Source organism: Acomys minous, assembly GCF_964271855.1.
Source record: "Acomys minous genome assembly, chromosome: 17".
Taxonomy (NCBI): Eukaryota; Metazoa; Chordata; class Mammalia; order Rodentia; family Muridae; genus Acomys; species Acomys minous.
In genome coordinates this window covers 10,227,415-10,251,543 of record NC_140500.1, presented here as the reverse complement: position 1 = coordinate 10,251,543, position 24,129 = coordinate 10,227,415, and the positions used below count along the sequence as shown (strand labels likewise).

At 38.1% G+C, this 24,129-nt stretch overlaps 1 protein-coding gene across 8 annotated transcripts in view; it reads left to right on the top strand.

Moving 5' to 3' along the window:
• PIK3C2G (phosphatidylinositol-4-phosphate 3-kinase catalytic subunit type 2 gamma) overlaps positions 1 to 24,129 on the top strand; it is a 332,391-nt gene that overhangs the window by 61,853 nt on the left and 246,409 nt on the right. For 6 of the 8 annotated variants that reach the window (XM_084766217.1, XM_084766214.1, XM_084766215.1 and 3 more), the window contains 4 exons: positions 3,325 to 3,384; positions 6,531 to 6,653; positions 12,420 to 12,453; positions 16,904 to 17,099. In XM_084766217.1, coding sequence (XP_084622343.1) covers positions 3,325 to 3,384; positions 6,531 to 6,653; positions 12,420 to 12,453; positions 16,904 to 17,099 — 413 coding nt within the window. Of the gene's footprint in view, positions 1 to 3,324; positions 3,385 to 6,530; positions 6,654 to 12,039; positions 12,124 to 12,419; positions 12,454 to 16,903; positions 17,100 to 19,980; positions 20,036 to 24,129 lie in introns of those variants that run through there. The other 2 variants (XM_084766221.1, XM_084766220.1) reach the window with 2 other exon arrangements.

The following is a 24,129-nucleotide window of genomic DNA, read 5'->3' as shown; positions in this document are numbered from 1 at the left end:
GGGGGGGGCGTACCTTGCTCCAATTGGGAGCTATGTTCATTTTAAGTGTTGAATAGTACTCCACTAGAAAAATAGACCTCAGTTATCTCCTATACTGTTTGCAGACATTTGAGACAAACAAGGAACCTTGCTAGGCCATACATGTAGAATTGTTGAGGCATAGCTCTCCAGTAAGTCTATGTACCCTTCACAACACAGCAGAGATCCCCTTTCACTAGCAAGTAATATAGTCCAACTTGAGGTGTACGGAATGATGTTTTGGTTTTAACTTTTATTTCTTATGATAAATTCATGATTATACATTTTTAATAAATGTAGCAATCTTTATCAGTCTTTTATAACATACACACACTGTGAGCCACCTGAGGTGGGTGCTGGAAACCAAGTTCAGGTATGTCACAAAAGCAGTGTGTGTGTTACACTCAGCTATCTCTCCAGCCCTTGATTTGTTGCTTACATCTCTGTTTAAAAGTTTATACTTTGTTTTTTATACTCTTAACTGAAGATTGGCTTCCACAACTTTGTATACTTTCTTTCAGTTTTTCTTAGGATTATTTACAGTTTTCTGCCTTGTGACTGTATGTTCCATTTCAAATTGCCCTTTTGTGCATAAGGTGGTAATCGCTCCTTTTTTAATTTATTTACATTCTTTGACATTGTTATACTTGTATACAATTAATTTGATTACTTTATGGTCCTGTTAACCTCATCCCTCCTTTTTTCTTACGCCTAACCCAACTTCTTCTTCCCAACAAACTCGTCAGCCTTCAATGTCTTTTCTTTTGTTTATGCTTGGTTTGTGGGTGTTTGAGACAAATGCTATTAACTTAGGTTGTCTGCATAAACATCGGTGTGAGGTTACTTACTAGTGCGTGGCAATGTACTAGTAATTACAGCGCTGAAGGAAACGAAATGCACCCCAACCCCTAGAACGTTTAGCTGACTGTAGTTCCTCTATAAGGGGTGGTGTTTCACGGTGCTTCATTATTTTTTAAGTTTGCAGCAAGTTGTTCATTTGCTTAAAATAGATTGCTCTCCTAAATTTTAGGCGCTTGGCATCATTTTAAAAAGCTATTAGCCACATGTTGGCAGATCAGGTTGTATACAACCTATCCTGCTCTGTGAAGGAGAGATAAACCTGTTTTTTAGGATCCCAAGTGTGGGATCGAACAGTCTTGTTTGAGAACAGGTGAGGCTAATCCACTAGAAGACTGACTACCTTATGTGGGAGCTCGATTGTTGCCAGCTGAAAAGATCCCATGAACCGACTCAGGGAGGAGATATATAAATGAGCCCAGAAGTGGAGGCAGGTTTTTTGTTTGTTTGTTTGTTTGAGATTTTGGATAGTTTTGTCTGTTCATTGGGGCACTTCGAGATGCTCCTAGAGAGAACCGCTCAAGGGAAGGCTTCAGGGCTCCGGCTCCCACTGAGGTTCCAGGTTCTGGTTACTCCAGGTTCCAGAAGAAGAAATCCCTGCTGATTATGCCAGGAGAATCATTCCTCAAAACTGATATCCTTACAATTTTGTTATTGTGTTCCTTACTCCTCTTTTCCTATTGTTTTGGTTAGTTGGGTTATAAGTGATGTACGCTCGGTTAATAAGTTGTAGTAAAATATATTGGTTAAGAAAATTGAGCCTACAACTCTGTCTTTAATTTATTATTTTATATGCATAGACATATAAAATATGTGTGTATGTATCCGAATCCTGTGAATGTATTGTGCCAGCAGAGAACAGAGAGGCCTTCAAATCCCCTGCAGCTGGAGTTACAGAGGTTGTGAGCTACACACGTGTGCTGGGAACCGAACCCAGATCCTCTGGAACAACAGCCACTGCTCTTGACTGATGAACCAGCTCTCTAGCAGGTCTTTATATCAGAGTGGAAGTTATTAATCTCCATCTTCTACAGAAAGTGTTGGTACCACATGATAGAAGATCATCCGTATTGTTATTGTTGTCATGAGCCTTTCTTAGGCACCTTGCTACAATACTGGTGAATCGAGCAATGCATTTTAGGAGAATTGGTGTATAGTTCCCTGACATAACTAATATTGAGGTCACTAATTTTGACCTCACTAATCTCGGTATCTAGTTACAAGGAGCTGCATTCTCTTGTGTTTCTGTGGAGAACCTAATGTTTTGACTGAGTGCTAGACAGCATGTGTATATCTACATTAGAGATTGGGGTAAATTCCCCTAAGGCCAGAGAGTGGTTAGCTTTCTTCTGCTGTGCTGTTAGTGTGCAGAGCGGATGCAACCCTGTGAATATATTGGTACTGAGGGCCTTCTCTGTGCCTCCTCTTCCTCTGCAACCCACCCCCTTTGTTTCTCACTGAATGATTCATTCATACAATTGGCCCTGGGGTCAAGAGGGGCTTTGTTGTTAGCGTCAAGCATAGTCTCGTTTCGACTTTGTACCTGAACTTCCACTGGGGACTCTGTCCTTCCGATGCACAGTAGGTAAATCCCTCCTTATGCCTGGACTCAGTCTTGAGCAGTAGAGCATCGGTACCTGACCTGGAGTTGACATCCTAGAGCATCCTGGACTCACAGCAGGGCGTCCTCTGTGCACTGTGGTTTCACTTCTCCTCTTCCTTCACTTCTGCTGCCCCTATTCCAGGAACTTGAGCCTTTTACTTTTATGAAACGAGTCCCACAAAGTGGGCAGGGCTTTGTGCCTGTCACTGGACATTCCTGATCACCACACACCTATGCTGAATAGGCCCTTCAGTTCCAAACAAGCTTGCTAACTCAAGCCCAGTCTTGAAGAATTTCTTTCAAATGCCCCAGTCTTCTTATCCACTTGTACGGTGGCAGCACCCTCTCCAGTTCTTTGCCAAGGCTTAGACATTTGGTGAGCCCTGTGTCCTCCATTACTCTCTGTGATTATGTTCGCTTGGTCACCTTGTGATCTGGCATCCCTGCAAGGATCATGACAATTTACAACCTTGTATGTCATATGGCAACTGCTTTCACTTTTTACAATTGGCCCAACGTTCTACATTTCAAGCCAAAGTGTTTCTTCAGAGAACATATCCATCTTTTTAGAAGGGAAAAAAAAAAACATGGTAGGAAAAAAAAACGCTAGAAAGGAAAGCACCCTAAACTCTCAATGTGTCCCTGAATTCATGAGTTGATTTTGATGCTCCCAGACAGTATATTTAAACAGATTTAAACAGGCACTAGTTCGGGTTTCTGTGAAATCTGGAAGTGGGTAAAGGGCCGTGTGGATGTTTACATGCAGCTTGCCTTTGTCTCTGTCACTACTAAGGAAGCCCTAGCAGGTTTGCTTTCTTTCAGTTGCGTTCCATTCTCTTTTCCAGGAAGATTTGGAGGAGAGACATTTGTTATCCGTGTTTTCCAGTGCTTCAAAAACTCTTCAGGTATGTTTATTATCTAAAGTATCAGAACGCTGAGCCCATGACAGCTGTGATTCATCAAACACCTTGGAAGATAAATTCAGAACACATCTCACAGAACATAGCATTGTACAACTGTTTGTGCTTTCATTAACCCAAAGCATCAGAGTTAGGGGGAGTTTAGCCCAGTCCAAATGCCTGCAGTTACGAAGCTGTTGCATAAATTCCCCGGGTGCTTATATGCTGTGGGTGGAGGAGTTAATTTGTCCTGGGACTATTGTCTCAATTCATAAACAAATACTTTTCAGAGGGTTTTATTTAAATCATACTGTTTTAAAGTCCACCTTCCTTTATATGTGAGTACTCAAGACTTTCATAGAATTCAGCCATTTAAAACAAAATTTCTCTGTAACCACTGCATTTGTGTGTGTGTGTGTGTGTGTGTATGCATCTACATGTGTTTTGTATACACATATGTGTATACAAATGTGTATATGTACATGAGTATATGAGTGCAGATATATATACATATATATATATAATGCATAAATATATACATATATATTGGAGTGTGGTTGGAAAGTGTGTCCACATCAGATACTTTGGCCTGAGTCTACAGAGTGACAACCTCTGAAATAGTTATTTTCTTGTAACTGTAACTGGCAGCTTGGTAAGAAAACAACCTAAGGCAGGGGGTTTATTGTGGCTCATGGTTTGAGAGGCTACCAGCCACTGTAGTAGCAGGCAGAGTGTCAGTCAGCTCATGGTGGTTATTGGTTTTTCAAATAACAGCTGTGAGCAGGAAAACTGTTCTGAGCACTCTACCATCTTTTCAGCCACTAAAATGATACTTCTCTCTTTATTTCCCAAGAATGAAATTTGGATTCATCTGAAATCCAGCCTCTGTAATCATATCAAATCATCACCAAGTTATTTTTATGGTTGCATTATTTTACTTAACATGTTCTAGCAATGTCAGTGACTTGTGACTACAGTTAATATATTTATCTTTCAGACTATGAAATGAGATGCATAGATTATAGAAAATAATAAGACATACTGCAAGACTGGTACAGTGTAAACTAGCTCCCACATCTCCTGAGACCCAAGATGATTCAGGATTTTCATTTTAATTTATAATATTTATGCACTTTAATGAGTTTATATCACTGGGATCTTTCTAATACACAAATGAGAAAACACCACCTTACATGTACATAACGATCACGACTTTTTCATCCTCACTTCATTAGCTATCTATGCATAATAGATAAGGTTTGATTTCTTTTATAGTCCAAAATATATGCGAGCAGCTCAAAATTAACATTAAAATTTTCACTTATTTTTTTATATTTTTATCTCATTTAATTTTTATAGCAACCTTGTAGTTGATTGCTATGATTCCTACTGTAGAGGAGACATTGGCTGGGTATATGGAAGTAAACACTGGCATGATGATTGTGGGCTTAACATGAAACCTCATACAGCTGGGCTGACCTCACTGAGTGTGTTACCTTCCTATTATCAGGGGAATGCTCTTCTATTGGAGCAATGCAGTTTGTCAAGTCCAAACCTAAATGTGATAGTCCAAATTACAACCCAGAATTGACAGTGTGAACAACAACAAAAAAAATGCATCCTTTACTCTCTAGTTACTAGAAAAGTGTGTCTTTTGATTGACTGTATTAACCAAGTAAGGATTCTGTTACCCACATCATCCTCAGCATGTCCATTTGTAATGAGCCAAATACTAATGAAGCCGCTGATTCTTTCCCACAGGGTTTACTCATAGATTTCTCTTTCTCTGTGTGATAATGAACAGCTGCATATTTTTAGTTCATGAAAGACTTAAAACAAGTTTTACCTAAGTAACTGCCTCTTATTTTTGCTCATTAGTCAGGTCTATTGATGTTTGTTGAATGTCTATTTTGTTGTCTTCTGTGGTATTCATTAATTATTCTCCCCAAATTTATTTTCAGTGTTTATTTTAAAACCTCTTAAATCGTAGTAGGAAGGCATTAAGAAGTGGTTTTCTCTTCCAGTAAAGAGGTGAAATATTGTCCTATTAGTGAAAAAACACATCATGAATGTAAAATTTACTTGATGTTTTGTTAGGAAAACATTCCAGACTAAGCAGGTTTGAGTATTTTTATTTTGTGAATCCTGATTTACCCTCCTAGTTTATTTCTCCTCCTGGTGACTTTTGTCGACGCATGCCGATCTTGTCTGCTGGACATGATATCTGAGGACCTTAAAGAATGGGACAGGCTACAGTCTAATGTTGTAGGCAAGCTTACTTCAGTCTCAGTGCACAAAGAAAGCGATGATCCAAGGAAGGTCGTGTGAGTTCAGTGAAACATGATCAGATAAACATGTAAATAAATGCAAGTAAGCGCATACTAACTATTAACAGAGCAGCCCTTTTCCAGAACTTTCTCAGGACAGAGCAATTGAAACACAATTGGCTGATAGGTACTATAGATTATATCTGGTAAGGCACAAAAACAAGGCAGAAGGTCATGTCCAGACGTACTGTGTACTGACAAGATTGGGTTCTATAGCTATGATCTGACATCCAACAAGAATAAATCTGTCTTATAAACTGAATGTAAATGTTTGTCACAGGAAGAATGAGACCAAGCCTAACAATAATCCAAGGAACCAAATGCACCTGAGGAAAAGGTCCTCTGCCTCCTTTCCTGGAGCCTCTCTCAATTCCTCAAGCTTTGTTCATCATGGGTCATTCTCTTGAGCATGTTCTAACACTTCCTCCTCCTGCTCCTCTTCTTCCTCCTGCTACTCCTCCTCCTCTTCCTCCCCTTCCTCCTCCTCCTCTTCCTCCTTTTCCTCCTCTACTTCCTTCTCCTCCTCCTCATATTCCTCCTCCTCCTCTTCTTTCTCCTCTTCCTCTTCTTCTTCTTCCTCCTCCTCCTCTGCTCCTCCTCCTCCTCCTCTTCCTCCTCCATCTCATCCTCTTTCTTCCATCTCTCATTTTACTTTAATTGATGTTAAATTAAAGTTCAGTTAGTTGGTAAAGTAGTCATGCGAAGTTAAGTTGAAACTCGATGTGAGAACAACTAAGCCCCTTCCATTCCACCCCTTCACATGAGAAGGAGATCAACTGAAGATGAATTGTAATAAACAGTGATATGAGATCTTGTCATCTACAGCCACGAGTGAACAATATTGTTGAAGAAGTTAAAAGTATATGCAGTGTTCTGGGATGTGTTGAGACCAAACAAATTTCGGATGCAGTAAAAGAACTAAATCTAACTCTGGAGAGACAATCACAGGTAAATATATTCAACTGCTACCGCGTAATTACATCTGTACTCAATAATCAATTAAAGAAAATGAGAGGTTTTGACTTGAAGTCATATGTCTGTGTACACAAGTGTGTTTGGATGTGAGCACACAGTATATTCCAGTTATTCAGGAGTACAGGCAGCCCTGATTATCCAAAAAGGCTCAAATTATGAGGAAGTTTCTACTTCTCTGGTACTCAGGAAGTCTGTGACTTCCCTCAGAATTTCCAAATGGAGTGTCCTCTGGTGTCTCAGATGATTGCTGCACAGTGCTCTAGCAGGCGTGTGAGCAAGTTGGTGATGGTGATCTCCTGCATTGGCATGGAGTACCTATGTGTGCAGCCAGAAGGCAGTAGATTGCATATGTGCTTCTTCACTGAGTGTAAAGTAAACACTGATACTGTGAACTCTGGGGGGATTCTCTGGAAACTATACCCTGCACCATTTTCTACTTTGAAGGATTTGGGGGGAAAAGAGTATTATGGAAGTTCTTAAATGCTTGGAAAACAGGGAAATTTCCGGTATGAGTGCTGACAAAAGCTGTATTTATGAAATCTGTTCACCACATAGCTGTTACTTTAGCAAATGAACAAACAGAAATGTAACAGTAACGATGATGATAATAGCATTAGTGGTAGTAGTAGTAGCAGTAGTAATAGTAGCAGTAGTAATAATAGCCTTAGGATGGTCCTCCTTCAGAGGCGTACTAAAATTCCACCTGAACTAACAGATCCCATGTATCATATTCACTCTATACAGGTTTACCAATGGCAAAGCTCAATTTGTATAATAGACATAAAAAAATTAATTCAAATGATAAAATATAGCATCATAATAATATACTATAACAAATAGCACAATTGTCGGCATCATTTTTCTGACTCTTTAAGGTCATTAAGTCAAATATGGTTACTTGAGCACAAGCACTCCAAAGCCATGACTACTGATTTGGTAATTCTGTTGTGACTAAGTGACTGGTGGATAAGTATCACATACTGTGTGGACTCACGAGCCAAAGGACGATCTGCCCTAGGTAGTAAGACGTTGACCAGGGTGGCCTTCCATGATATTACCCAGAGTGAAGCAGAACTTAAACGTTATGGATTGTTTATTTCTGGAATGTTCTACTTAATACATTTAGAAAAGATTTCACCATAGGCTCCTTGGACCCCATGACAGAGAGACTATGATAATTAACACTTAACATGTATTACTCGTTTAATATAACTTTATTCTACTTCAACCCTTTCTCATTACATTGCCATGAATTTGGTATTAGCATGTTCATTTTATTATTCAGAGTTGTTGCACATGGTGTTTAGGGACAGAGGATTAATACATGAATACATGAATTCTTCATCTGCATGGAAAAGACAACAAAGATTATATTCCTTTTAAATACATTAGTCAAGGAATTCTCAAAAGATTGATTTCAAATGTACATAATCATCTTTACTGAATATGTAAATAATTATGCTGGCTGCTTATTGTTGCTGACACCAGAGCGACTATGCAAAGTCAGTCATTAAATGCATGGCTATGTCTTGTTTTAATCAGAAGTTGCTTCATGATTAAACAATAGACACAAATAATTTATTTGCATTCTGTGAACAATACTAAGTTGTCTTAGACAAAGATCACCAAATATGCTAAAAGTAAAGATCAGCTAGAAACTAAAACATCTAAGCATTAAAACCAGCCATGTTTCAGATAGCCAATAATCCCAAATTTAACATTTAAGAATGACTTGTGTTTGTTTTCCTTAGTGAGGAAATCACTTATTTTACTTTCCCATTTATTGAGTTACTTTTCTATGTCTGTGGTAGAATATATGATAAAAGCACAGTAAGGAAGGATGTGTTTATTTGGGCTTACAGCTCAGAGAACAGTCCACCAGTGGGGGCGGGGGAGCAGATGCATCAGGAACTGGAAATAGCTGGCCATGTTGCCTTTGAAGTCAGGAAGAAGAGAGCCATGAATTCATATTGTTGCTCAGCTCCCTCTTTCTGTTTACAGAATCCTGGGTCCCAGACAGGGACTGACATAATCTGAAGTAGGATTTTTCACTTCAGTTAATGCATCAAGATAATCCCTGTGCTCCAAGGCCATAATAACCCAGATAATCCTTCATAAGAATGCCCACAGGCTTGTGAATCTAATCTCTAGATTGTGTAAATCATCACTTACTGCCACACCGCTAGGATAGAAGCAAACGAAATAGCTTTGTCATCACTAACTTTGATTCATATAGATAGTAAGATGCATAGTCTTCACAGATGACAATTAGGTGAGAATTATGGGTCCACATTTAATTTGATTGTATTGTTTTCCCCTGTGTCAGGACAATAACCATACTATAGTTTTGAAAATCATACCACCTATATGTTTTGAAAATAGATATTTCTATAAACTTGATAATTAAAAGGGCCTTCACTTCCACTAGATAGAGTCAATCTAGAGTACCAAGCCAGTGAGAATTAGCTCCCAACAAATAATCTGTGTCCTTTCGGTCATCACATTTTGGAGATGTTGCACGCCCCTAGAATAATAACAGATAGGAGGACCTTACAGTGCTGCAAATGTGATCGGGATCCAAGCCCTTCAAGCTCCTAGCTGAACCTGAGTGTAGTAAATTAATTGCCTTCTCTGGTTTTCATTGGTGGAACTTAAATCAGAGCCACTGTTAGCACCTGGTGGTGGGATGGTTCCTATGGTAGCTTTGAGTCTTCCCTCCAAGGTCATGTCCTTGAGTCATACCTCCCAAGGCATGGAGCCTTGAGGTACCACAAGCCCCGTCGTCTCATGGCCATTAGTTAGTAGCCTTATGACTACATGGACCTTTGTCACAGAAGACCAGCTATGGAAGTGTAGATGTGTGTCTTCTCAGAGACAACTAGGCTGCACCTCAACTTTTATATCCACCTCTTTCTTTAAAAAAACAAAACAAAACAAAACTTTTATATCTACCTCTTATTGGATCAGAAGAAACAGGTAATGTGGCAAAGAGAGAGGAAAGTAATTTTTGATGAAGATGCACTGTTGGGTTCAGGGTCGAATCCTAGAAAACTCACTTCAGACACAGAAGCATGATATGAAAGCTTTAGTTTCTGAGCTCAGGGGAGGCAGCCAGTTCACGATCTGAACCCTGTCCTGGAGGGGAAGTAGTAATGCATATTTAAAGGTGAAAAATCACAATTAGCTCATACAGGGGAGGATGGTGGAACAGGGTAGTCCGCTCTGACTCAAGTTATTTTGCTAACAAGGAGACCTAGTTGACCTTGAAAGTGTACCTGGCAGTGTTTAGGGTCCATCCAAAGTGTAACCAAGTATGTAGATAGCAATATATGAATTATTACACCATTGAATAATAAATAGCAAGGGTGCAGACAAAGTGTAGCTTAGTATAAGGTCAGCTTGACCCTCTGTCAGGAAATTTTCCCACAGTTGGTGGCCTTTGGTATGGAGTTAGGCTGTCTCTAAACAAATGGAGTCTGGCAGCTTTTAACAAGATCTCTTCAGCACTTCACATGATTTTAAAGCTCTTGGAGTGACAAAGTGTCTGATCTTCCAAGAGTCATTTCCTAAAATGACAAAAAAAGAAAAAAACCATTAAAATTTTCCTCCATGATACCCAACTTCTCAGTAGAGGTGAAGCCAAGTAAATCCTTTCTGGAGGAATGGGCTATTTCCTAGGAACACCATGAGCTCAAGAAGTGCTTAGCTTTATGCCTTGTGATCCTTCCTTGTGTGTTTTTGCATTAAATGGTGTGAGTAGTCTTTTCTTTTGATGAAGGTAATGATTTGTATGGGCAGAATGGAGAACTGATAATTTTATTTTATCTAAAGTACATTAATAATAGTTTACTCATCTCCATCCCAACCCGAAGATCCTACTTATTTTTTTATAGATTTTAAAGTTCATTGCTTCCCTTCTGTATGCGCTTAGCCTGCCCATCAATTTTTCATCCTAGCTTAATTGTGAGTCTACATATAAACAAATGCTGGCACAAAATACTGAAGACATTTTGTAGGGTTTGTGCAGTAACCAATTACAATAAAAAGTCAACAAAACCAATCTGTTTACCCACTACTAATCTAAGAGGGGGTTCAAGTCTCTGCCGGCAACTCTCAAATTTGAGATGCTTTGCTTCCCCCCCCCCTTGGTTGAACTTTTGGCCATCTTGCAAGATACTATTTCCTGCATGTAGGGAAGTAATTAATTATCTAATAAATGAAACTTTGGAAAAATGAAGAGTTAAATCATAAATGTACTTCTGATCTGTTCTACACTCCTACTAAGTATTGGAGCAATCTTTATCCTTCAATTTATATTTCAGAAACACATTTAATATATTTTCATAAACTGCTCCAGAAAACTGAAGCACATAGTGGAAAATATGTTCTTCCCTATTGTGCTGTAGGTGGATGTCATGGTGATTTTATGATACAGGTCTACATTTCTGAGTAAATTGAATTCTAGTAAAGGCAGGCTAACAGCTCAAATAGTCTGGGCCACCTGGACAGAAGGAAGATATTACCTGGAGTAGTTAGGACTAGAGCTTGACGGCACATTCTAGTGAAATATTTACCTAACACAACAGCTTCTGAGGGTCATAGAATGACACTTTTGAGTCAAAAGGTTACATTCAAATTTAATTAGACTTTAAAATAGTAGGAAAAACCTCTCCCTGAGGGAATCGTATGGAAGTTATTTGATACAAGGGAAAAGCTACTCTCTGGTTTATTTGCTTAATAAATGTGCTTTTTTGTTAACTAACTTTCTTACAAACAAGCTTTAGTATGTGTAAGCAAAGAAAAAAAATGACTTGACTCTTGTTGTCCAGCTGTTGAAAGAGTTGAGGCAGGAGAACAGCAAGAGTTCAGGTGTTTGAGATAAGCATGGTTAGTGTCAAAAGTCCACATGTAAAATAAAATTAGTTTTAAATCTCTCCAAATTTGTGTCAATTAAAATTGATCTCATTAGAAACTTGAACTTTCCTTACTACTGAAATATTTTTAGTGGATGTGTGACTCATCATGTATAGTTTCAATGGTAATGAACTCAGAGCCAGCAAGCCCCAAGGCAGCTAAGGAATTCCACACTTCCAAGAAAGGCATAAATATAGTCATTATGTTGTGTACATAAATATAAATGACATTATAAAGAATGAAAACAGTAACATTTCAGATTGTGGTTCTGATTTGTGATATGACTTGATATATTTTCCTCAGTGTGCAAGGATGTGTCAATTAATACTCTTTAAAAAGGAAAGAAATAAGAGCAATTGGGAGACTCTATCCAGCTCTTTTCCCACTTCCTCCTCTTCAGGATGGTTCCCGAAGCTTATGTCTGCACACCTGCTACTAATGAGAGCTAGGCAATGAACAACAAGCACTTGAAATGCAGTTCTAACAGAAGATTAGTTCCTGTCATAGAGGAGAACAGAGCTTCAACAAGGTCTGCAGGGTGCTTTAATAATGAAAGGCTCAGCTGATTTGGGCAATCTCTTTTAAAAGATCTAATAACCGGCATTCCCCATTGCAATATCCAGAAGGGTTTTTATTGCATAATATAGATTTCCAGTGTTTAATATGCAACACAGAGAAATAATACTGAGATGTATTTCCATCATTCTCTCATTCCGGAGAAATTATAGTGTGTTGATTTGGTGTATTACTACTTTGATTATTTTCTGAATTAGTAACACAAATACTTCTTTCTTTCTTTCTTTCTTTTTTCCTTCTTTATTTCAGAATTTTCATCGGAAGTCAGAGACTTCAAATAAAGGTAATGGAAATATACACTCAAACATTTGAAAAAATAAAGGGAACAAAGGACACGTCTTAGAATTCCATTACCTTTTTTTTTTCCAGTTGCTCTTCTAAATACTGTGTTAATATACGCCCACATATGCAAAGAGAAAATGGCTTATTCAAACCCTTAAGACCCTTTCTACTGAAAGAAGTGATGAAGTTACAAGAGAAAAAAAAAACTAATGCTGTTATTTAAACCTTTATTCTGGTTGCTTTTAGTAAAATGAGAAAAGTAGAGATACCTAACAATGAGCAGGGGGTTTTGTTGCTGCTGTTGGTATTGTTTTGGTTTGGTTGGTTGGTTGGTTGGTTTAGGTTTGGATTTGGTTTGGTTTGGTTTGAAATTGATATCACTATGTAGCCTGCTGCCAGCCTGGAAATCGCTATGCTGACCAGACTGGCCTTGCGCTCCCGGAGTTCTGCCTGCTTTTGCCTTCCTAGAAGTAGAATAACAACCTGTCCCACCACATACAGAAAGAATTTTTTAAAGAGGCCTTTTAAACACTGGACGTGGCAGCACACCCATTTAATCCCAGCACTGGGGAGGTAGAGGCAGGAGCGTCTCTGTGAATTCATGGCCTGCATGGTCTTCACAGAATGGCTAGGATAGCCAAGGCTGTTACACAGAGAACCCTACCTCGAAAAAAAAAATCTTTCTAACCATACCAAGATACAGCAACAAATTTACTATATATTCGATTTTGATGAGAAAAGTGTTTCAAGCACTTGTTAATTTTTATATATTTAATTAATATAATAATTAATTAATCACTAATTTAAACTGAAGCTATATTTGAAAGACCAGATGATAAACCAGGCAAAACGACTGGGTTCTAAAGCAGGGCTCACAGAAGACCCAGGATGGTGACACTGCAAGGTGAGGGGGACTTTCCTACTTCTTTGAGGAGAGGGTATGGGAATATATGCTTCAGAGCAGGGTCCACTTTCAAATCAAATATCTAGTTTCCAACATCAGTTCTCCAACTTCTGAGCTCTGGGACCCAAGACTCTTGAATCACCTTGTTGTGTGTGGCTGAGGCTGTGATACTAGCCCAGGGAGATGACATTTGGCACAGAAATACTCTGATCCTTTTCCAGGGACTACAGAACTAACCTCGAAAACCTTGAGTGCAAAGGTGACTGTGGCGGAAGCATCAGGAAAAACTCACTCTCCGCATAATCTTTCTGTTAAAGAGTTGCATGAGAAACATATAGTCTCTAAGCTAATTCCAACAGTTGGAAAGAGGTGTTCAGTTACATTAGAGTCACCCTCCATGTGTCATCATAGAAAGCAATACGAGGGTATAGGATATAAGGAAAGCACCTGAAACAGTGCAAAACGGGGACTGGAAAACTCTAGGACACAGAGGGATAAAGGAGACACAGGTTGCCTCACACTGTTCCTGGCCCAGATTCTTATGACTCTCTATGGAGAGCAGAGGTTAAGACTATGCTAATGAACCCCACCCCCTTCTTCCCTCTATGGAGAGCAGAGGCAGAGCTATGCTAATAAGCCACACCCCATTCTTCCCTCTATGGAGAGCAGAGGCAGAGCTATGCTAATGAGGCCCCGCCCCTTTCCTCCTGGAGTGTTGTAATGAGGTCTCTTCCTCCCATATTTCTCAAGGCATTAGGATATGAGAGTCTATACAAATGAACAGAAATGTGCCCAAGGATTTATGTTCCATAATAAATAAGTCACAACAGATTTCAATGAATACATTGGATATTGTAATTCTTTGCTCAGAGAAAATACAGGTGTGATAAGTATTATTTCCCTGTGTTTCTCAACCAAGCCAAAGATCTTGATTCCCAAAACAATTTGATGATGTTAAAGTTGTGTATGCATGTGTGTGCAAGTGTATGTGCACATGCACATGTGTGTGTAGGGTATGTGCACATGCACATGTGCCTAGAGGTCACCGTCACTTGTCCTCTTTAGCCACACTCCACTATGTTTTTGAGGAGAGGTCTCTCACTAGACCCAGAGCTTACCAGTTTGGCCTGGCTGACTGCATAGCAAATTTCAGGAAGCTACCTGTTTCTGGCCCAGTGCTGAAATCACAGCTGCAAACTACAGTGTTATTTTTTAATATTTAGTTAGTTAGTTAGTTAGTTAGTTTTATTTTTATTTACTGTGTTTGACTGTATGCATTGTTGGTGTGGATGATGGCCACAGAGGCCAAAACAGGGCACTGGATCCTCTTTAACTGAAGTTACAGATTACAGTGAGTTGCCATGGCTGTGCTGAGAACTGGGCCCTTGTCCTCTGTCAGAACTTCTAGTGTTCTTTACCACTGACCCATGTCTCTAGCACCTGTGTCTAGCCTTTAAGGTGAGTCCTTGAGATCAAATCGCAGGACTTCATGCCTTTATAGGAGGTATTTGCTAACTGACCCACATCTGCAGCCTCTATTGATCGTGCATTCGAAATGTATCCTTCATCCCGAGTTCTGGGATTACAGCGGGACATATCACTAAGCACATGCTTAGAAGTAAATAATAACTCATAACTTCTGCATGAACAGTAAAGAGTAGAATGTGATAAGTATCAAAATAATTAAAGTTCTCAAAAGTACAAACCCGAGGACAGCTCAGTAGTGTTAGACACTCACTGGTACGTGTTCTCAAGATTGGGAGTTATTGACAGAAAGTTTGTGCTTCTTGCTCCAAAGAACCAACAGAACAATTTGAAAAGAGGAAGCAACATGCTTCTAGAAATTTCCAAATGTCTGCCACTTATGATTCAGAAAAAAAAAATCCCTGTTGGGTGGCCTCCAGTATCTGACAAGGCTTGTTTTAAGATTATTATAATGATGCTTTTTGCTTCTGCTTCATTAATTCCCACTGCTGATTTCTCAGAGAAATTTAATTAGAGCCTTTTCTCTTTGCTCATCTTCCCCCAGGCTGTTAAAAAAAAAAGTGCACCATTTAAGAAATGAGGCAAATAAGTACAATTTGTCTATCATAAATTTTGTGTGCATTTATGAATAACTAAGTGAATAATAGCATTGTTCAGCAACAACAAAGAGTGCTTAGGTGTGGGCAGAACTGCCGGGGGGCAGGATGTGGGAAGAAGCGTCATGCCAAAGCTGGCTCCCATCCTTAGGAGCCCACATATTCTAACACTGGAACGGTGCAGAATAGTCAAGAACAGAGCTAGCTCTCCCTGCCATTTTCTTTTCAAGACAAGTAGAAACCAAGATGCAATGTTTGCTTCAGAAGCAACTTCAGAGGAAGGTGCATATGTTTCCATAAACAACTGTGCCAAGTGACATGACGCGGAGTGTGCCTGAATCCCCTCACAGCAAACACTCAGAAGCATCAATTGTTGTTGTTGTTGTTGTTGTTGTTGTTGTTGACACGGTTGCTCTGTGTAGCCTTGGCTATCCTGGACTCGCTTTGTAGACTGTGCTGGCCTCAAACTCACAGCGATCCACCTGCCTCCACCTCCCAGTGCTGTGACTAAAGCATGCTGTTTTGTCCCCTCAACAATTCCTTTCCTTCTATAGGAAAATTACCAGCTTGTTAGTCATTTTTCTTTATCGCTGCCTGTGTTTCATTTATGTGGCTATGACAAAATACCCTAACAAAAAGCAACATAGAACAAAAGGACTTATTTGGCTTTCAACCCAACGTTGCAGTCCATTACTTAGGAAATGTCAAAGCAAGGATTTAGGGTACCACATCCACAGTCAAGAGCTGAAGGGGAAACATGCAGAGATCCTTCATTGCTTGCTCTCATCTAGCTCTCTTCTGTCCTATATAGTTCAGAACATGCATCCTAGGGAATGGAGCCCACCCAAAATGGGTCTGGTCTTCTGCATTAGGTAACAATCAGGACAACCCCCACAGGCATGCCTCAGGCCAACCCAACATAAAAAGGAAATCCCTCCTGAGACTCTCTCCTCAGGTGACGGTAGGGTGTACCAAGTTGACAGTCAAAACTGATGCTCTTAGTGACAATCCCTTTATGGTATCATCACAAGATAGGTGATGTGTGTTCAGCAGCTGTTTGAAGTAATCATAAGCCATTTAGAAAATATAATCCTTTTCTTAATGTTAACTCTAAAACACCCATACACTAGAAGATGATTTATTGCAGATTTCATTCAATCAGCATGACAGGTTAATCAAAAAAAAAAAAAAAAAAAAAAAAAAGAGGCTCCAATTTGTAACTAAAAGGCTATGTTTTCAAAATCTGTACTGCCAAAGATATGGAAGTGTGTAGACTGATGATCTACCAACAGCTATGCCAGGCTGCCTCCAGAGGCCCAGATGGCTAATTGGCTTCAGTTAGTAAGGGTCATTTTAATTAAATTTTATTTAAATTTCATTATAAAAGATTTCAAAGCAATAATTGATGGCTTATGAGAAAGACGACCCTTCACAGACATCCTGATCTCTATCTTTTACTCCCCTAGGCATCATAGAGAAAGTGACAGCTGAGCTATCAAGGTCCATCTATCAGCTGATTGAAGTGTACTGCAGTAGCTTTTGTACAGATTTCCAGCCTGTGCACACACCTGGAGGCGCCTCCTGCATCCACGTTGGGCTCCATTCCCACTTGAGTTTCACAGTGTGCACCCTGCACAATGTTCCAGAGATGTGGGCGCACAGGTGAGCAGCCAGGAATTTTCCCAATTCCCACCTGAGTGTAACTATCACTGTTCTCACTTGAAGAAGCAAATATGTCATAACATGTTGGGAAATCAATTGATGCAGATTTATTTTTCATCTTAAGCTCATTCAGGAAAAGTTAAATTCCAGGTAAGTATTCATTTTCCCTTTGCCATATCAAAATAATGGTGACATACTGTGTTTCTTTATGAAACAGAGTGTTCATTCTGTTTAGTGTATTTCCTAAAATTTTATTTTTCATGATTTAGTGTAAGTTATTAATAACAATTAAAAGGATAGAGGGGGAAAGAAAGCACATGTATACTGCCTAAGCACTAAGAGTATTTATGGATTAGGAAGGCTAAGATCTCTGATTCCTCTAAAGCTGTGAGTGGAACACACGCTTTGTAAGATCAGTACCTTAAAAATGTAAGAGTTCCCTGTGGATTCTTTTATTCTCTCAATTACTCATGGAACACCCTTGGGTTTTAAGTTGGCTGCATTTATGTAGCATTTTCTAGAATAACATATGGACAGTAACTTTGCATAATATAAATTCTTCATGGATTGCATATAGAAAAGGACATTGATTAAATGTATTAGAATTAATGAAATCAGTTGTTAATGAACATACAGCTTTTGGCACCTGAAGGAAAGAAAAAGCAGAAGCAACTAATAGTTAAAATAAATAGCTTTAAGTTTGGCCTGTTTTTACTAATTCTTTGAGGATTCCATACATTGTGATGATCGTGCTCACTCCTGCTTCTACAACTCTTCCCAGAGCCCCCTTCCCCTTCCTGTACCATCCACTTTATGCTTTCCTTTTCTTTTCTATAAGTCCATCCAGTCCAATCTGTGCTGCCCATATGCTTCTGGGTGGTGGCCACCTCCTGGGAGTGGTCAACCTACCTGGGGCCTCACCCTTAAAGAAAACCAACTCCCCTTCCCCGGCAGCTATCAACTCCAACAGTGACTAGACTAGGGAGGGTGTCATGCACATGTACACTCTACAATCTTGGATTTTTGTCCGACTTGAACATTTGCAAGTCTTGTGCGTTTAGTCACAACTGCTGAATTCATATGTGCATCTACCCTCTTCTATGCAGAAAAAAAGGTTCCTTGCCCTGATCTCATCGGTCACCTCTGACTCCTGTAGTCTTTCTTTCCCTTCTTCGTGGAAGATCCTTGAGCCTTGTGTGTGTGTGTGTGTGTGTGTGTGTGTGTGTGTGTGTGTGTGTGTCTGTGTGTGTGTGCGTGCACACATAGTAAGATATGTACGTAATTATATAATTAATATAAAATAAAATGTGTCTCTACATATATATAGAAAGCTGTTTACAGCTTTCTTTAGTAAAATATAAAAAATGTGTGTAATCTGAGGAAAAACAGAACTTGTTTATGTCTTTGGAATCTACCAAGTGAAACTACCATTCATTTCCTATCTTAATTTTATGATGACTTTTTAAAAATTGCTATGTAATTGCATGCTACTTTAATGAATATTTTCTTATAATTTTCTAGTTATAAATAAATATACCTTACTTTTAGTTCATGTAGAAATTTCCTATAACTTGATAATACAACTAAAGTTATATATACTTCATACATACATATATATTTTTGTATGTACATAAGTCAATATGCAGCATGTATCCTTCTATACATTAATATATCTATGTGTATAAGTGAAAATATACTATAGATTTGATCATAATGTGTATTTGTATAAGTATAATCTATTCAGTTTTCATTCATTTGTCTCTATAAGTGCAAAGTCTAAATAGTTTCAGCATATTTTAACACATATAACATTACATGGAGCTAGTTATGTATATATGTACATATAATTACAGATATAAAATAATGTTTTTCTAAAAAACAACTATTGTAATAAGCATGTGAGAACCTTAATAGGTGAAATAATAGTGTATCTTTTATTCACTAGAAGAACAAATTTTAAGACTAGAGCTAAAGGCTCTCCCCAGAAAAAGACACAACACTTTTCTTTCGTTCTTTCTTAAGACATTGCCTGGCCAGAGTCGAAGACGAATTCTGCCAAGATAGGGTAAGCAAGTCCTCAATAGTTCCTGCCTTGTGAATAAGTCTGGCAGAGATATTGGGCTAGAAGGTCAAGGATGGTGCTCCAACGTTACAGAGAGTGTTGGGTGACTGTTCAGGCAGTAAACTGTCTCAGTAATTTTTTTTTTCACTTTGGAAGCTGCTAACCTGCACTACCGGTTCACTCAGGCATTTAAGTTTTATTCCTTCTCAAGTCTCTGAGAGGGGTTGAAGACCAGATAGTTTAGTTTTACAATCAAGTTTAGTTGGTTAGGAGATAACATCTTTTTAGATCAAGATAAAGAACTTAAGTTAATAGAAATGAGATGTGATAAATATTGAATTTCATTCAGAAATTTAGACCCAACAAGCTAGGAAAGATGAAGTTTGACAAATACAAAAAGCCAGATCACTAGGAATGTAACATTTATATAATTCGTGATTATCTCATGCTTCTCACTGCTGTATGTAGTTTGTTTTATTCATGTGTAATAAAATAAGTGCATACGTTAAAAAAACAATAATGATAATCTAAAATTTAAAAAAGAAAGAAAGAAATTTCCTGGCATGATTACATACACCTTTAATCTCAGGACTGGGGAGGCAGAGGCAGGAGGATCTCTGTAAGTTCGAGGCCAGCCTGGTCTACAGAGCACGTCCAGGACAGCCAAGGCTACACAGAGAAACCCTGTCTTGAAAAACCAATCATTCATTCATTCATTCATTCATTCATGGCTCCACAATCTCCTAATAAAATGATGGCAAGCTACATACTTGTAGTCTAGGTATTAACTTGAACTTGTCAAATTTCTTCCAAATTTAGCCACATGACACAACAGACTACTCTCTAACACTATGAGGGTCAGAAGTGTACTGAGGTGAGTGACTTAGCTGAATAGTTCTGGCTGAATCTAGATGGGTCCCATTGAGATTTGTCCCCAGTCTGCCATAATATAGAGTGAAAGTTCTCCTTAACCTCACCTTTGCTACATATTGAAGATATATGTGTCTCGATGATGTTATAAGTTTATCTGCCTATGGATACATAACCACATAATACTTATCTTCATGATCATCCATTATTAATTTTCTAAACCTTGCCTTTTAAAGTATCTATACAATAAAACAAAACATTCCTTAATGTGTAATACATGCTCAACAAAGATTTATTGGAAGTGCCTAAGAAACTTCTTTGAATAGAATTGTAAGTGATGCTTGACTTATGAAATAGTTATATGGGTCAGGACAACAGAGGTCAGGAGTAAGCTGAGCTGGAAACTAAACAAGGTTTATGGTAAAAGGAAAGTGAAACAGGAGAGACTCCGGAAACACAGAAGATATTATAGTAGGTGTTAGATCTTGAGGACCAGAAAGCCAGAACCAGAAAAAAACAGCCCAGAATAATTATAGCAAGTGGGAGAATGGTTGATCAAGAACCATCGCTAGTGATATTAAGAGCAATATAGAATAATATTATATGCTGGGATTATGTTAAGAAGTCCAAGAAAGTTATTTTAATAATATTCTATTAATACTTTTAGATTTATACAATGTATTTTAATCATATTCACCCCATCCCAATCATTCCAGATCTACCCCTGCCCAATCACCACTCTTTGTCCTTCTCATCAATTTGTCTCTTTGTATCTGTCTCTGTCTATCTCTCTGTGTGTTTGTATCTGGGTCTCGCTCTGCATATTTCTCTTTGCCCTCCTCCCTCCCTCTCCCCCACCCACTCTCTCTCCCTCTCCCTCCCTCCCTCTCTCCCTCTCCCTCTCTCTCTGTCCTCTCCTCTCCCCCTCCCCCTCCCCCTCCCTCTCTGTTTAGCTTTTGACCTTGAACTTGCATAGATCTACCAGCTTCTGCCTCCAGAATGCAGGGATTAAAGGTGTGTGCACTCACACTAAGTGCTCTCTCTTTTGTTTAAACTCATTGAGTGCAGTGTGTATTCCCTAAATACTCTTGGATATGGAGGCTGCTGTGAAAGCATGGTTCATTTCCCAGGGGCCACACAGTTAAAGAAAATTGACTCTTCCTCTTCTAAAAGCCACCAAATGCCAATAGTTCCTCAGTTAGGTAGAGAACAAAAAATATTTTAATCCCCTCACTCATTCACAAAATACAATACATAGCATGCTATAGTAATTAGAATTCAGTGTAATTAATGCATAAATGTATTACATGCATAATAATGTATACTATATAATAAATTATATTTATGTGAAAATATTTTGACATTTCTAATTACAAAGACTCTAAACACATTAGTAACCTGAAATTGCTTCTTACTGAGAATTAACACCTCATGAGGCACATCAGAGGAATCCAAAAGACTCCTTGTCATGTCACCTTTGTATTCAAAAGGCATGTGAGCAGACTCTCATTCATGAATGTCACCAAAATAATATTTATAATCTTAATTTTTTATATCACCATGTTGAGCAATATGAACACTGCGGACACACTAAGAAACCAATTATAAATTTTTAAAATATTAATAATATAAATTTACAACATGCTAATAAAATATTTAGTTGGCCAAAAAAGACAAAATAAATATCAAATGTTGACAGAAATACAGGGAGAGGTTGTTGGAGCTACTGAGATTATGGTATCAATATTCCTCTCCCAGGAACTGAAGGATCAATGGGTAAATGTGGATAAATATAAAATAATATTTCAATACAAGTAACGAACTTAAAGTAAGGAGTATACTATATGTCACATGATAATAATTTTGGAATAGAAATTATTGCCAAGCATATGTGGAATCTTCATTTTATGTGGCCAAAACTAAACTGAAAAACAAGTCTTAAAAAAAAGTTATAATAACCTTCACAAAATAGCTCACCCATTTTTCTACACTGTGGTTAAGTAGATAATCAATAGTGTGTGTGTGTGTGTGTGTGTGTGTGTGTGTGTGTGTGTGTTAAATTAAGTAGTTTTAACATTTATGAATCAATGAATCTTCCATCCCAGGGAGAATCTGAGGCCTGAGAGGTTTTTCCATTCATTCACTGCTAGGTTCGGAAGAAAAACAAAGACATAAATTTGGGGCAATTCAAGCCCTTGAATTTCATATTTAGAGCAGAATTATGTTCAACCTTCAAATGAAAACCAACACCAAAGCTCTTCAAGCTAGTGAACAAAATAAAAAATGGGGAAAGGATCTCTTCCAGATTCCTGTCACAAAGCCAGGTGAAGCCCTAACTCTAACACTGCAGAAGACAGCAGCAAAGACCAATAGAGACTGGGACAGGGAGTGAAGAAATAGAAACCGAACGAAAGTACATAGAACTAATCAGACTGTGGGCTGGCTCTTTGAAAAGATTAACAATATTGACAAATCTCTAGCCACACTAAAAGAAAAGCAGATGACAAGGGACTTCTTTGAGTAGACCTCATTGGAACTCATAGGATCATTAGGGACTACTTTTAAAAGGTATGTCCCAAATGCTGGATCACTTGGAAGAATTAGACACATTTCTAAATGCATATGATCTGCCACAACTAAATCCAGAGGATATAAGTAATTCACACAGACCTATGATAAGCAATGAGGTGGAAATAGTAATAAAAAGTCTCTTTATAAATTAAAGCTCCAAAATATGCAAATTCACCAATGTATTCAACCAAATATTGAAGAACGGAGTAAGACCAACCCTGCACTAGTTGTTCCAAATCATAAGAAAGGAAGAAATTCATATGATACAAATACAAGTCAAGGTTCCTGTTGAACATAGATGCAAAATTTTAAACAAAATATTAGCAACCAGAATTCAAGATCACTTTGATGGCTCAAGGTCAAAAACTTAGTAAACTCAAAATAAGAAAACTTAAAGGCAGAAATCACCTGACCACTATGAGATATGTAGAAAAGACGTTTGACAAAGAGCAATATACCTTTATGATAAAAGTTCAGAAAAAAATATAAATAAACCAAGCATGTATCAATTTAATGTAGTCTACCTACTACAGATTTAAATTGTACCAAATGAGGAAAAACCTAAAATCAGGAGGGGTAAGAGTGTCTACTCTCTCCAGTATTACTTAAGATACAGTTTGAAGTCTTAGATAAAACAAAAAGACAAAGATATAAAAATGGGAAATTATGTCTATTTGTAAATGACATGTGTCATGGTTGTATACTAAAATATTCTACAGACTTGTATCATTTTCAGTAATGTTATGGGTTAAAATATAAGAAAAATCAGTAGCTTTTACATGTACCAGTGATGCATTTGCTGAGATTAATTAGGAAAAAAAGTAACTAGAAATAAACCTTATAAATGAGATGAAAACTTTAAAATACTAAAAAAAAAAAATAATGACGACACTAGACAGAGAGAAATATGCTACTAGATTGGCAGAACCAATATTGTGAAAATGGTCAAAACCAAAATTAGTCTACAGATTCAATACAGTCCTCTTCAGATTTCCAGTGACATTCTTTATAGAACTAGAAGGAAATGCCTTAAATGTCACACGTGATATAAATACACAATGAAAAATCAAAACTCCCAGTCAAGGTACCTGTTGAACATAGATGAAAAATGATAAAAGCAAAGACATAGCAGTACTAAGCAGTGCCAGAAACATCAGAATACATGACCTCAAACTATACAACAAGGCCATAGCTTTGTTGTGCATATACAATATGGCTGTAGCGTAAAGAAGGCCTGTAATCAGTGTAGCACATCAAAGAATGGAAAACAAACCTACACAGCATGGACACCTAGTTTTGGGCAAAAATGTCATAATGATATATTAATAAGAAACTGAGGAAAGAAGGAAGGAAGGATGGAAGGAAGGAAGGAAGGAAGGAAGGAAGGAAGGAAGGAAGGAAGGAAACAAAAAAATATTCAACAAATGGAGCTGGCAAAACTGGGTTAGATCAGTATCTGTCACCTGCACCGAATGTGTATGTGTGTTCATGTGGGAGCAAGTAGTGGTAGCAGTTAGAAAACTAGAA